This window comes from Fukomys damarensis, unplaced genomic scaffold, assembly GCF_012274545.1.
Source record: "Fukomys damarensis isolate Sample0158 unplaced genomic scaffold, DMR_v1.0_HiC HiC_scaffold_10, whole genome shotgun sequence".
NCBI lineage: Eukaryota > Metazoa > Chordata > Mammalia > Rodentia > Bathyergidae > Fukomys > Fukomys damarensis.
Window position 1 is genome coordinate 39,165,498 of NW_022900922.1, and position 15,455 is coordinate 39,180,952.

The following is a 15,455-nucleotide window of genomic DNA, read 5'->3' on the forward strand; positions in this document are numbered from 1 at the left end:
GAGCTAAATCCCCGGCCCATGTTTTTTTGTTTTTTGAGAGGGTCTCACTATGTACTTGAAACAGACCTGGAACACACTATGTAGCCCAGGCTGGTCTTGAACTCATAGCAATCCTCCTGCCTCAGCCTCCTGAGTGCTGGGATTACAGGCATGCGCCACCACGCCAGGCCAGAATGTATTTTCTAATACATGATGTATATTAGTAAATAAAACCCCAACTCACAAATTCTGTAGCAAGACTCCAGGTAGCTTCAGTTCAGTGACATAAGTACCAACTTTACTATGCATACAGTGGGTCACTGTGATAGAATTTTTTTTTTGCCAACGTGGCTCCTCTGATGTTGAATGAGGTATGAACTTCGGGTGAAGCCTTTTCCACATGCACCACACTGATGGGGCTTCTCACCGGTGTGGATTTTTTGATGTTCAATAAGTCCCATTTTCTGAGTAAAACTTTTCTCGCACTCATTACATTTATAAGACATGGGAATTTCAACATTTTCCCAGTGGCTTTCCATTTTAGCCTGACCTTCACAGGCCTCTCCAAGCCGAAGTTCCTGTTCATTTCTATCACCATGGATCCTCTGGTGTCTCTGGAGATGGGAACTCCGCCTAAAGGCTTTGCCACACATGGTGCACTGGTATGGCTTCTCCCCAGTGTGAATTCTGTGATGTTTAAGGAGGCTACAACTCTGGCTGAAGGTTTTCCCACAGTCCTCACACTTGTAAGGCTTCTCTCCTGTGTGTGTTCTCTGGTGTTTGATAAGGTCTGAGCTATGACTAAAGGCCTTGCCACACTCTTCACATTCATATGGCTTCTCTCCTGTGTGGATTCTCTGGTGAATGACCAGGGCAGAGCTCCTGATGAAGGTCTTCCCACATTCCTCACACTCATAGGGTTTCTCTCCAGTAAGTCCTCACACTTGTAAGGCTTCTCTCCTGTGTGTGTTCTCTGGTGTTTGATAAGGTCTGAGCTATGACTAAAGGCCTTGCCACACTCTTCACATTCATATGGCTTCTCTCCTGTGTGGATTCTCTGGTGAATGACCAGGGCAGAGCTCCTGATGAAGGTCTTCCCACATTCCTCACACTCATAGGGTTTCTCTCCAGTATGGATCCTCCTGTGTGTTTGAGTGGCATTTTTCTGCTTTCTTTGTAACCTGTCTTCCCATTCACCAGCTTCAGCACTAGCAGGAACTTGGGCAGTGTCCTCACCCAGGTGGCAGGGAGTCTGCCCAGGATCTTGTCCTGGATGCTCCTCAGCTGGAGACAAGCCCCTGATCTTAGCCTGTATTTCACCACCTGAAACAACAAAGGCCAACAAAGGTCAATTGTGCCCTGTATGGGAGGAAAGCTCTGTGATGAGCACCAGGGAGACAAGAATTGCAGGGGTCTCTGCATGCCAAGGAGGACTGAAGTGCAGGAAGGAGGATGGGAATAAAAGAGGCTACAGAGTGCTGGGAGGAAGAGACCTGAGAATGGGATGGGGCCAGGGGAGAAGGTACAGGTGGGAATGGAGAGAGTGCCGGGGACACACCACGGTGCTAGTTTGGAGGAGGGGGCTGCTAAGCAATAAGAACAGTAAGGCAGGGCCACACACTGAGATTAGATACTGAAAGGACTCAGCAGGTGGTGGCAGTAAACAGGGCAAGTTGAAGGATTTCTGAAGTATTACATAAGAAATATCTGAGAGTCAGAACTTGGCCAGTGACCAAAGGTTAGGGATTATCTTGGCCTGTGCCTAAGGAGAGGCAGGGTCTCAAACAAAACACCTATTGGGACGGGAAGGCAAGCGGAAGAAATATATACTAAGCAAGCACTCTAATACTGTGCCCCAGCCCCAGCCCAGAAATTAACATTTGTTGTGCATCTTCTCTGAGCCAGATTTGTGCTAGGCTTAGCTGCTTCATCCCACTTACTGACTAGAACACAGCAGGGCACATAAGAAAACAAGATCAGAGGTTTAAGAAGCTGGTAGTTTCAAAAATGGTGGTTCTGTAGCTCTACACAATGGGAACCAACAGTTCTGAAAGGCTGCCAGGGCCAGCAGGTTCTCACTGCAAAGCATGGTGAGACCCCTCAGGAGAACTAGGGCCCCTCAGTCTTACCTAGGGAGCCAGGGTGGCCACAGCTCTGCTGCCTTTCATCTCTGCACAGGTTCACCTGCAAAGGACCTAGCTGTGTCCTCCCAGGGGAAAGAGTCAGGGCCATGTCTTCCATTTTCAGCAACCTCTAAAGCAACAGAAAATGACCAAAGAGATATGGAGTAAGCAGCATCTAGGAAACAGGCAATACTGCAAGCCAGTTATACAACAGGACAAACCCCACTGGCGATTTAGCTCAGTGGTTCTACTGCCTGCCTCACAAGTGCAAAGGTCCCGAGTTTGATCCCTGGTGCAAAAAAAAAACAAAAAACACTGGACAAACCCCATAAGTGTGCACTTCCATGAAGCTGGTGATAAGCAACCTTGGGATAAAAGAGAAAATTCATATCCCCAGGATTGGGGTGGAAGATCCAGGATGCAGGAAGAGGTGGGGTGGGCAGGGCAGTACCTTCACAGGGAATAGTACAGTATTTAGGACATTGGGAAAGGAAGGGGATGCAGCTTACCTGAGACTCTGGAGGGAGCCTGTTAGCTGCCACTGCATCTTCCGTGAAGCTGCCTCCCCGGGCAACTAGTATGAAAAGAAGTCCAGGATGAGATCTGCCCTGGCATCAGCCTCCCTGCCTTGGAGAATCTGAGTTCAAAAACTCGATTATCAATTTTGCCACACAAGTTTATACAGAGTGCTCCTAATGTGCCCAATCCCACCGGCTCAAATCCCTGAGCCCAAAGACATCTATTGTATTCTGCAAAGATGTAAAAACTGCAGAAAGCAGCATACTTGTATGGAGTGGTGAAATGAATTAAAACAAAAAACTGTGCCCTTAGAAGCTCTTGTGAAGTTGCTAGGGAATAGGAGGATTTTTGCTCATTATGTCTTTAGGAGCTGTGAGAGTATATTCTTCCTTGGTTTTGGAAAACTAAAAGAGATCAGTCAATTCTGGACCCAGAAAGGCAGAAATGGGAGTCTGTTTGCGTAGACTCAAGAGAAAAAAGTCAAAATGAACTGTAGGCTTCTTTATAGGAGGCAAACACTAAAAGAAACAGTGACATAGGCTAGAATCTCTGCTGAAAAATGAAGACTGCATGTTGGCTGGGTGTCCCAGTGCCAAGGGTCTCGAGGACTTACATATGTGTTCAGGGGACAGGAGAGGTCACCTGAGGACACAGTCTTTTCTTGCCAAGTGAATATCATGTTATTTTAGTAATAGACCTAAGGTTAGGAGATTTGTGTCATTTAAAATGCAATCATTGTACAATTGTTCAATATTGTGTCTGACATTATAAACTGTGTTTTTTTCTTAGGAGTCACTGCTATCTAAAACTGTGTTACTAATGTCTCTTTAGCATCTTCTGCACAGAGTAGAAGCTCCATGGAGAAGGGTTCTGTCTCACTAGAGGCTCTATCCTCAGTGCTAACCACAACAGTTATAAGGGAGGCGCCACAATTTCATGTCAGAAGAATGGAGAACTAAGCCCATCCAAATCCAAGTTCTGGTGACATTTCATTTAATGTGTCAGGCCTGGTCAGGAAAGCTCTTCACCACTGTGTTACTAATTTCTCTTTTCAGACTCAAAGTAGAGTTGATCAGTGATAAGCACATAAAGTAACATCAGCAGATCTTCCAGACTACCCTTCAGTAAAATTGGGTGAGGCCTGCAGAATGCAGACTGGCCAGGAGAGTATATTCACCTGTGTCTTGTGAGGGCCATGAGTGTAGAGATTCATGCTTGAGCAGAGGCTTCTCTGCCTGGATTTGGCTGCTGTGTGACCACTGGGCCGTTGTCACCAGTTCCACCTTGCAACACAGAAGTCCTTGTCCCTTATCACCTGGGACCTAGAAAATATTCACTTACTTTTATTTATCCATCAAGCTATTTGTAAGCATTTTCTATTGTGTAGGCATTGTCCATAAGAGTTTAGGTATATTAACCCATTCAATTCAGACAGTGCTGTACAATGGTATTATCTGGGTTTGATGTCTGGGAAATTGAGGCTGAGTTTAAGCAGTTTACTCAAGTCACTCAGCTAATAAGTGATAATGTTAACTTGGCAGCTCAGCAAGATAACTAGAGTCCATTCTCTAAACCACTGCATTCCCTTTTTGTACATATTTGTGCTTTTATGAAAACCTTTTGGAAACTGGCAGGAAATTCTAAAAAAAAAAAAACCTCAAATTTTCCTTACCTGAAAAGTGAAGATAACTTACAGGGCTTGGGGAAACTAGTAAATAGGATCAGAGTATGTGAGATTCCCCCAGCCGAGGACCTGGCATATGGGATATCCTTAATACATTCAGGTTTCTGTCTAAAGACATTTATGATTAAATTACACTTTTCAAGAAACTTTCCCAAGTGCAGCTCAGAATTTCCCTCATTATTCATAAAGAACAAGGTTAAGAGATTCAAAATGACTTCATTGTTACAGAATTCAGTGTCATCGATTTGAGAACCCTGGTGTCCTGGTCATTGGTTTGAAGGCCTGGCCCTGTGTTGCTGAGGGAAGGTGCACTAGGACATTGCATGACACAAAGAGGGACTGGGGTCATAAAACAGAAAAGATGGAAGTAACACCAGCTCATTTTTTTACCAGAGGTTCAAAACCAGAGGTTCATGTATTTAGGAAAATAACTAGTCTTATTTTCAACTAATCTCTAAGAAAAATGTAGCATAAGCAGTCCCATGACTTTCTGTCCAAGAGAAACTACATACATTCCCACAGCACTTTATAATGGAGCAGTATCTCCAGAGTCATTCACCTTTATCAGCACTTTCAAACGACCAGCTATTAGCCTTATCCTTAGGTCTTACTATTCAATGCATCGATAAAAAAGCACTTATCTAGCTTTATCAAAGTTGTTTAATACTTTCCTAACAGAAGTTTAATAGGATTATGTTTCTTTGCAATCCTTCATATTTCCCTGTATGTGCATAAAAACAGCATTCTGAGGAGTCCAATCTACTCTCCCTCACTTCCAAAGAGGTCCATGGTACAGAGACACCTACAACTGGATCATAAAGGAATGCTCTCATTGCAACCATGCGGTCTCAGAGAGGCATGAACCACAGCTCTTGATACTAAACCTGTTCTACCTGCAGCGGTGACTCCTCCAGCTGCTCCTCCAAAAACTGCAGTAGCACTGCAGCTTCTTCTCCACTCCCTGGGTGCTGCGCGCACACCCAGGCCTGTAGCTCCTCCGGCAGGATGGCCAGGAACTGCTCCAGCACCAGCAGCTCCAGGATCTGCTCCTTGCTGTGGGTCTTGGGCTGCAGCCACTGATGGCAGAGGTCACGGAGCTGATTTAAGACCTCTTGGGGGCCAGCAGCCTCAGGGTAGCGAAAGGCACGGAAACACAGGCGGGCATGCTCTGGGCCTAGCACATTGTTCTCCTCCACCCAGGCAGAGGCCTCTTCCTCCTCCACCTTCACAACCAGAAGTCCCATTTGGTCCTCTGCAGAGCGGGCATCCAAGGCCGTGCATTCACTCGGTTCCCTAGCCATCATTCGCTGCCAACCTGAGGTGTGAGGGGTGTTTCTGCAGGAGACCAGAAAGGTGAAAAATCATTCTGTCACTAAGCTTATAAACTGCTCCTACTGTGCAGCCCCAGAGCTGGGAGATTTTCCGGGGAGCAGCTGTGCAGATTTCTTCTCCATGTTCAAGTGCCTCTGTGGCATCCTGTTCTGCACTGCCACAAAGCTGTACTTCACCATTAAGTTCCCTCCAAATAGTCCCAAGGTGTGGGTCTAGGCAGCCCCTGCACCCCTAACTCAGACAGTGAAACTGGAAGACCCAGGCTACTTCCTGGACTTTCTAGGAAGCCCCTCTCCACAAATGGCTCTGAGTGATCCTTTGGCTATGTGGTCTCAGGTTGGTCAAATTCAGATATGACCCCAAAGATTTGCTGCCCTGATCTCCAGGACTCGAGTATGATTTAGTATCTTGTCAGACTAACCAGCCTGATCACAAGGAACTTAATTCTACCTCCTACCTCAACGAGGCTCCATCCCACAGCCTCCAGAAAACAGCCCAACACTACTAACATCTTGACCTCAACTTTGGAAAACCAGAAACAACTCAGCTGAGCCTTTCTGGCCTTCTGACCTGCAGAACTTAAAATAATGAGGTTTTGTACAACCTGTAAATGTCTGGTAAATTGTCAGGTAGCAATAGGAAACAATCTTCCCTGTGATCAAGACACCACATTTAGGGTAAAAAGAAAAAAAAAAAAAAAAAAAAAAAAAAAAAAAAAAAAAAAAAAAAAAAAAAAAAAAAAAAAAGATAGGTCCTGTGTCAAAAGAAAAAGAACTAAGTTTTTAAATGCTAGATGCATGCATATGAGGCTTATACAAACAAACAATTGCCTGAACTGACAAATTCAACTAATTGAAAGTAGGGATTCCTTACCAGGGCTGGAAGGGGTTTAGTTTCTCAGAAAAATAAAAAATCAGAACATATCATTAATGCTGACCCTGAAGAGTGCAGAAGCTACTTCTGGTCCTTACCTATGCCTAACCACCTGCTACTCTTCCTTCTTCTTTAAGACCTGCCTCCTTCAAAGAAAGCCCTGCAGACAGGACTCCAGACTTGGTCGCTGGTTCAGCCTTCAACACACTATAGGCAGCAAAACATGAACAAGTCTACCAAGACTTCTGCAGATTTAACTAGATAAAAGAACCTCCACAGTTACTATTTCCATGGCTCTGATGTTGCTGCCCATTTCAGAATCTCACATGTCACTTCTCTCCTGCTTTCCTTCCTTGTTTGGTTTGGTGGTTTTGTAATGCCCATTATAGTCTGGTTAGGGACACAGACACTGAAGCTTGGCTTCCTGGGCTTGTAATCCTGGCTTGGCTACCTACTAGCAGGGAGAGCTTGGTAAATTTCACATCTCTATCCTCACTTCATCTAAAAGAGAGATGGTGACAGTAAATAAGAGTTGTGAGCATTTGGTAAATTTGAGTATAACATTATTAGAATAGCACCTCGAATGTAGTGGGTACTATATTAATACCAGCTAATAGTATAGTACCCTGGCCTTCCTCAATTTTAATTAAGAGTACGCCCTGTGTTCTGTTTAGTCCTTTTTCACTTTTACAAACCTCTCTGCTCGTCCTGAGTCTCCAGTCAAAGGAAAGGTGAGCCTTTGGGAGTTTCAGCATAACCAGTTTGAGGCTTTCCTTTGGGTCAGGCTCTTTGGGGTATATTATTTTTCCCCTCCTAAAATTTAGAAACCATCCGTTACAAAGAGAATGGATGGATGACACTGTAATTCAAAATAAAGTAACACGGCAGTCACTAAGGCTACTTACTGAGAACAATGTGCTGTCACAGTCAATAAAAACAGAAAACCGTTAAACTGTGCTCTGTGTCTGGTACCATTTTAAATGCCTTAAACATAGCAACTCATTTAATCTTTACAACGCTCAGCAAATGAGGTGGTATCGTTCTCCCACTTGCAAAGCAATGAAATAAGGCACAGGGTCGGGAATAGCTCAGTGGTGCCGTGCCTGGCTGGCAAGCGCAAAGTACTGAGTTCGATCCCCGGTACCAGGAAAAAAAAAAAAAAAGGCACAAAAATTAACGGTCTGGCCAAAAAGTCACAGGCAATAACTGCTACAGGCCTTATGCCAACCAAGCGACCAGATTTCAAAGTTCTGGTTCGTGTTCAGTACCACAGATAAAAGGCTGGAACTTACCCAGTGTCCTGGAGAAATAAGTGCACAGTGGCTCCCACTGTCAAGGTTGCCTACATGACCGCTCGCCCAAGAACCCCGACTGAGGGAACAAGGGCGGTCACATGGAGACTCTCGCTCCTTCTAGGGGACCAGGGAACCACCCGCCTCAGGCTCCAATAGACACGGGCCCACATCCGGGTCTCCGACCGAAGGAACCAGCCTGGAAGTCAACTGGCCTCCCAGACCGGCGGCCCCCGCGCGCACACACAGACGCTTCCGGCCGCTCTAGCCTCGCCTCTCGCTGGTTCCGCTCTCCACCCCCGCGTCGAAACCCCAGTTTTCCAGGTCTAGCTAAGGAGACACGTTAAGGGAGGAATTGTGTATTTTGCTACTAAAAGGTAGTAAAAAGAATTTAAATTTTATTTGCTTGTATAAGGACAAAAACCCTGGAAAATATATAAAGAGAATGCTGATGGCATACCTAGAAAATCCAAGACAAATCTACCATCCAAATTACAATTCACAATTACGTTTCCCATCGTCCGCACGAGTTAGAAAATGTACTTTCTAGCTGGGCGTGGTAGTGTGTGTATTCCTGTGATCCCAGCATTCAGGAGGGGGCTGGGGAAGGAGGATCTCCGTGAATTCGAGGCCAGCCTGGGTTACACAGTGAGACCTCGTCTCAGAAAAAAAGAAATTGTTTAAAAAAGATAATTTCAGAAGCAAAGAAATACAGAAGATGCCTTAATGAAAAGATTATAAAGCTTTATATATAAAAATAAACCCTTGAGGGCCGAGGATTTAGCTCAGTGGTTCCACCGCCTGCCTTGCAAGCACAAAGACCTGAGTTCGATCCCCGGTACCAAAAAAACAAAAACAAAAACAAAACAAACAACAACAACAAAAAACCAAAAACCTTGACATATACAATGTATATATGAGAAAATGATATCATGAAGATGTCATTCCTTCTTAAAATGTAAATTAATTGCAACGCTAATTAAAATTCCAATAGTGTGCTCTATGGAACTTAATTGGTCTATGCTAAATTTATATGGAATATGAAAATGATGTTTTTGATCAAATGAAGGAAGTGCAGAAATTTGCCCTAAATGATAAATCCGTAGTAGGCTAGGATGTAACTCAGTAATATAGTGCTTGCCCAGCACGAATGTAGACCTGGGTTCAATCCCTGGTACCAAAAAAGTAAATATATTGTAGTTATGACAATGTAATATTGGCATAGTACAGATAAGGAGGTCATTAAAACTGCATTTAGGACTGAAGAAAAGAATTTGTGGTCAGTGATATTAGATCAGTATAAAATATTCTAATTTTCATCTAATTGGAGCCCTATAGGAAAAGGAAAAAGAGAATGATAGCAAAATTTTGAAGAAACACTAGGTCAAAATTTACCCAAAGCTGGTGAAAAAAAAAAATCCAATCCAAAGAAGTTCAATATATCCTAAGAAGAATAAATATACATAAAATAACACTTAAGCATTTCATGATTAAACTTCACACACTAAAGTGGGTTTTTTTGCTTATTTGTTTGGTTGGTTGGTTTTTTTGAGACAGGGTCCCACTCTGTAGTTGAGAATGACCTGGAACTCACTTGTAGCACAGGCTGGTCTTGAACTCACAGCGATCCTCCTGCCCCAGCCTCCCAAGTGGTGGGATTACAGGCATGCGCCACCACACCCGGCTAAAGTTTTGTTGTTGTTGTTGTTGTTGTTGTTGTTGTTGTTTTTAATCTTGAAGCAACTAGGAAAAAGATGTCCTTTATATATAGATAGATCTATATATGTAAGGGAATAATGATAGGAATTACAGTTGCGGTCTCACCAAAACAGTGGAATTCAGCAAACAGTGAAATGACATATTTAAATACTAAAAGGTTAAAATAATGGTTTCACCCCAGAATCTTTTGGTCTTCTATCTGAATGAACAATCTATTATTAAGTGGATAGCTGAAGTTCTCTCCTATTATTGTGTTGCCATTTCTTCCTTCCCAAAGAAGTCCAAGATTCTCTTTCCCCACAGGGAGGAGTAACAAAGCACAGCATTTTCTCTTAGTGTTTTTTTTGTTGTTGTTGTTGTTGTTTATTTGTTTTTGAGACAGGGTCTCACTATGTAGTTGAGACTGACCTGGAACTCACTATGTAGCCCAGACTGGCCTCCAACTCACAGCGATCCTTCTGCCTCAGCCTCCCGAGTGCTGGGTTTACAGGCGTGTGCCACCATGCCTGGCCTATTTTCTCTTAGTTCTAAACTGTGCCCACTTGCGGGAAAGGCTAACTTACCAGTTATATTTGTGCCTCCACAACATTCCTGTGTGAAAACCCAACTCCCAAGCTTATGTCATTAAGTGGTGCAGCATTTGAAAGGTGATTAGACCATGAGGGGTCCAACCTCATGAATGAAATTGATGCTCTTCTAAAAGAGGCTTGAGGGAACCTGTTTCCCTCTTCCTCTATGAGAGAAGGTATTATAGACATCTAAGTTAGTTAGAAAATATTCTAAGTCAGTTAGGCAGAGCTGGGCCCTCAGCACAGAAGGAAACTGGCTGGAGGCACACTCACTAAGGGCCAGGATGCAAGAAAAAGAGGAACTAGCTTGGCCATACAGTCAACTCAACATTTTAGCTTGGAATTGAAGGCAGTTTTTTATTCCCCATTAGCATCCCCCCACCCCCCCACCAATATCGGGGATCAAATTCATGATCTTGTGCTTGTGAGGCAGGTGCAGTGCCAATGAGCCACTGAGATAAATTCCTGGCCCCTAGGCATCTTTTTAACTTCATTTCTTGTCACACATTTTTTTTTTACCCATACCCCACACTCTGTAGTCAGACACCAGGATTTCTTCCTGTCCTTAGAGACATTTTTCCTTAAATACTTTTGTTTGTGCTATTTGCTTGGTCTGTGGTGTTGGATCCCTTCCCATTGCCTTTCCTCTGCCTACTGATTTCCAGTTTGTTATTTTATCTCAATCAAATGTATGTGCTCTTACGCAGCACTGTTTCAATGCTCTATAGCCAGTCAGAGCATTTTTATTTTTTTTCTTCTGGATATTTAGTTCAAGCCTCTGTAATCTGATATCCTAGCTAGGTTTTTTGTTTGTTTTTTGCTTTTGTGTTTTGGTACTGGGGATCAAACTCAGGACCTTGCACTTGCGAGGCAGGAATGGTGCCACTGAGCACCATGCCTACCCTAGCTAGTTTTGTGTAGCCTGTTCTCCACACATAGCTATCATATATTGACTGTTACCAGGTTTGTTTTGTGTTGTTTTGTTGTGCTAGTGCTGTGGATCAAACCCAGGGCAAGCATTCTACTACTGAGCTGTATCCCCACCAGTCACTATTTTATATCAAGTGGTGCAATAATCAGGGAAAAGTACATAGTATTCAGTGGAATACTTATTCCACAGTTATGTGCTTCCCCTACTCCCTTACATTGGTTATGTGATGCTACAGTAATGTGATATAATAAACAATACCTGAATATATGTGGTCAGAGCTAACCAGGGGGTGGGCAGAGCTTACTTGTATCTGTGCAGTCAGCTGAAGGGTATACACAACTCTTTAGAGATCACAGGCTAGGTGTACTCAGCTGCCAGGCACCTGGCTGCTAGCTGGTCTCGGGTAGTCTTGTATATGCAGTGGAGTGACTTGATTCTGTGCCATGTGTCTCTTACCATCTGAAGACTAGCCTGGGCATGTTCTTCTTCTGGCCCTTTCAGAGGGCAAGGGTAAACAAGCCCAATCACACAGGTACCTCTGAAGTCTCTGCATCACATTTGCTAATATTACATTGGCCAAATCAGTCAACAGTTGAGCCCAAAGTCACAAGAAAAGCACTAAAAAGTACATGGTTAGGAAGGTGAGGAATTGAGGCCATTAGTTTGACATACCCTTTTCTAGTTTCTAGACATATGTAAGTATTTGTATTAGCATAAATGACAACATTTTGTCCACTACTTTACTTACCATTAATACATAATATTCTGTTGTTAGATGAATCCTCCCTCAGAAGATTAAACCATAAACCATTAAATCACCATTTTTCCTTCACCCAGGCTGGCCTATGCCTTCTAAATTCCAGAATGGCTTCAACAGAGGAACAGTATGGAGTTAAAATTGTAGAGTAGAGGAAGATCCTCTCTGGAACCAAGATACCTACCTTCAAGTGAATAGCTTTTCTGGCCAGGAGGCCTCATGCCAACTTTTTAGGTAGTTTTGTTATCAAGAGATTCCTGGTCCCTGAGAAGCTCTGAGCCGGCTCCACAAGCTCTGTCATCAGTAGTTGAGGCCAGAGACCCACAGCAAGGAGCAGAACTGGGATCTGCTGGTGCTGGAGCAGTTCCTTTCCATCCTGCCCAAGGACTTGCAGGCCTGGGTACAAAAGCATCATCCAGAGAGGAGGAAGGAGGCAGTAGTCATGGCTGAAGATCTGGTACAAGACCTTAGTGAGCCTGGGATTCAGGTGAGAAGAGGAATTTGGGTTTCTGTCCATTAAATTTTGGTGACCCAGGTTGGCTGGCTATTAGCTACATGTCTTAATTCTGTGTTGCTACTTAAACAACCCTTAAACCTTAATGGTTTAAAAGCAGCAAGAACATTATATCGCAGTTTTTGTGTTAGGAACTCTGGAGGTATGTAGGAGGACCTGTCATGAGTTTGCAGTGAGGATGTCAGCCAAGACTATAGTAATCTAGTGACTTGTCTGACACTGGTGGATCCACTTCCAAGATGGCTCACCTTATGGCTGTCAGTAGCCTTAGGTGCTCACTAGTTGCTGGTAGGAAGTTTTACTTCTTCACCATTTTGGTCTTTTCTGGGAGCTGTTTATGTATCTTTATGATATATCAGCTGACTATCAGAGGAGAGAAGGAAAAAAAAGCCACAATGCTTTTTATGACACAGACGTTATATACTGTGTTCAGCAGAAGTGAGCCACTAAGTACAACCCACATTCAAGGGCAAGAGAATAAGATTTCACCTTTTAAATATATATAAGAATTGGACTTTTTTGGGGGGGGCTTAAAGCAGCACATCATATTGGGCCACTCTCGCTCTCCCCACTTCTGCTCTTGGGTGTAAAATTAAGCCCTGGTGCTTCTGTTGAGCTATCACTCTAGGAAGTGTTTCTTGTGGGTCCATGTGATCTCTTCCATTAAGTATTAGCTTGGTCCCCTACTTTTATGAATCTGAATGTACCTCCTTCAGGCCTGAACATGGATTTTCAGAGGAGTTCTCATAGGACATGGTACAGGGGAAGGTCAAGCAGGGACCAACAGTCATTAAACTTCATTCCATGGTGACAAAGCTCAAATGTGAATCTTTTGGTTTCCACCAATTTCAAGAATCAGGTAAAGACTTTACAGGTCTATTCAAGAAGTCTGATGGCCTTCTCTAGGACAATAGTTAAGATTGTGGGCTCTGGGGCCAAACAACATTGATTGAAATTTAAGCCCTGCAGGTATCTACCTCATAACAAAGGACAGCTCAGGTTGCTTCATGTGCCTTCAGTTTATGCCTCTATGAAATGGAGATAATCCTGGTACCTCAGTCAGATAATCCATGGAAGATTTATCAGAGTAATATGTGTCAGACATTCATAATGGTGCTGTCTACATCTTTCCTAGGAACCCTGCTTTCTCAGAATGACACCCACCTCCCCCAGCCATTTCAGCAGTGCCAATGACCTTGGTATCCCTACTTAACTCCTTCTGCCAGATTCGTATTTCTAAAGTATTGTGGATCTTACTATTTCTTTCTTACTATTCCTGTCCTGTGATTTTGCTCTTTCATAAAGGAAAAGATGACATTATTTGGCCCATTTGTTATTCCAGGTGGTCAAATGATACCTGAAGGCCAGGTGCTGGCTTCACAGGAAGAAGTCTTAGAAGAAATGGAAGATTTGGGGGCTAGCAGATTCCAAAGAAATGTTCATCTGAATTCTAGGTACAAAGAAACCTGTAAACTTGAGGGTAGAGTAGAAGAGCAGCATTGACGTCTCTATGATGAGAGACATTACAGGTGTAGCAAATGTGGGAAAAGTGTCACCCATAGCTCAGTGCTTTTGCAGCACAAGAATCCACCCTGATGAGAAGCCATATGAATGAAGAGTGTGGGAAAGCCTTCAGCCAGAGGTTGGGCCTGAATAAACATCAGTGGAGTGCCACTGGAGAGAAGCCCTACCAGTGTGAGGAGTGTGGGAAAGCCTTCAGTGCCAGCAGTGGCCTCAGACACTGGAGAATCCACACAGCGAAGAAGCCCTATGAATCAGGAGCATTTGGGAAAGCTTTCCATCTCAACTCACCTTGTACAGCACCAGAGGATCCACAATGGGGAAAAGCACTATAAGAGAGAAGAATATGGCAAGGCCTTCAGCCAGAATGCTGGGCTCTTCCAGCATCTCTGGTGAGAAGCCCTGTGAGTGCTGCTAGTACAATTAGAGCTTTAGCTGGTGGATACTCCTCATGAAACATCAGAGGAGTCACACTAGAGAGAGACCATACAAGTGTGACAAGTGTTAGAAAGCTTCCAGTCACCACTTCACCTTATTCAGCATTTTATTTTTCTTACTGAGTTTATTGGTACTTTATAGGTATCGTTAGGCATTTTAGAATTTATAATGTCAAGAGGCCCTCTGAATGTGACATATGTGGGAAAGCCTTCAGTCACCGCTCTAATCTCATCAGGCATTTTAGAATCCATACTGCTGTTGAACTGGACTAATTGCATCGACTTCCAGGCTGTTCAATGGGGTCATCTTGGAAAGCAGAGTTTTCAAGTGGCCTGGGCTGTTCTTACCAAATGTATTTTGCTTCAGAACAAATAGCTTGTTTACAAACCAGATGTGGTTTCTCCAGGTGTGCTCAGCACCCTCCTCCTTCCCTGTCCTTTGGTTCATTCCTGCTGGTATCCCTTAAGGGACCAAATCTTATTGGGAAGTAATTGGTATAGAGAAGCTGTTTTTGGATGGAATATTAAGCAATTCTAAAAGACTAGAATCTGTGTATACTTTTAAAAGATTAGGTAAGTTCCAAGAATATACACAGGTGAGTCTTTTCTGTAACTTGTATTTTATACACAGTGAAAGCTTTTGGGGATGAAATTATCCACAATGATATAGGAAGCCATCCCTATGATGTGTGGGTGCCACGTGCTTGTAGTGTCAGATGCTGGGGAGGCTGAGGGAGGAAGCTCATTCAAGCCCTGAAGTTCAAGGGCAGCCTGGGCCAAACAGCCTGACCCTGTTTCAAATGAAAAAAAAAAAAGTGACAGCTGAACTCAGGTGCTTTCATTGAAGTGGCATGTTCATTAACCTATCAGCTTTATCTGTGTGGTCTTGACAGTATAGAAGTCTATGTTCCATTTATATAAATTCCAGATTCTCAAGGCAGTCATTTCTATATTTGATTTCCACTTTTGTTATAAGTAAGATATCTTAAAACCTCTATTCTCCACAAAGTACCTCTTTAATTCCTAGCTCTCTGGGAGGTCACAGATGTGACTCTGGGAGGTAGTAACTTTTGTTGTTGTTTGTTTTTTTGTATCAGTGATAGAAGTTGGTTGGGCCGGGGATTAGCTCAGCTGTTCAGTGGCCTGCCTTGCAAGCGCAAGGACCCGAGTTCAATCCCCGGTACCAAAAAAATAAAAAAAAAAAC

At 43.5% G+C, this 15,455-nt stretch overlaps 1 protein-coding gene and 1 pseudogene across 1 annotated transcript; one reads left to right on the plus strand and one right to left on the minus strand.

The window, feature by feature from the left end:
• Positions 1–117: 117 nt before the first annotated feature.
• On the minus strand, positions 118–8,011 carry LOC104870605 (zinc finger protein with KRAB and SCAN domains 3-like). Its single transcript, XM_033761949.1, is given in 7 exon segments — positions 118–913; positions 916–1,302; positions 2,109–2,232; positions 2,612–2,676; positions 3,799–3,943; positions 5,199–5,640; positions 7,803–8,011. Coding segments are annotated over 6 exon segments (1,749 nt in total). The 5' UTR covers positions 5,610–5,640; positions 7,803–8,011; the 3' UTR covers positions 118–296.
• A 99-nt stretch (positions 8,012–8,110) lies between these two features.
• LOC104870634 lies at positions 8,111–14,523 on the plus strand (annotated as a pseudogene).
• Positions 14,524–15,455: the final 932 nt, after the last annotated feature.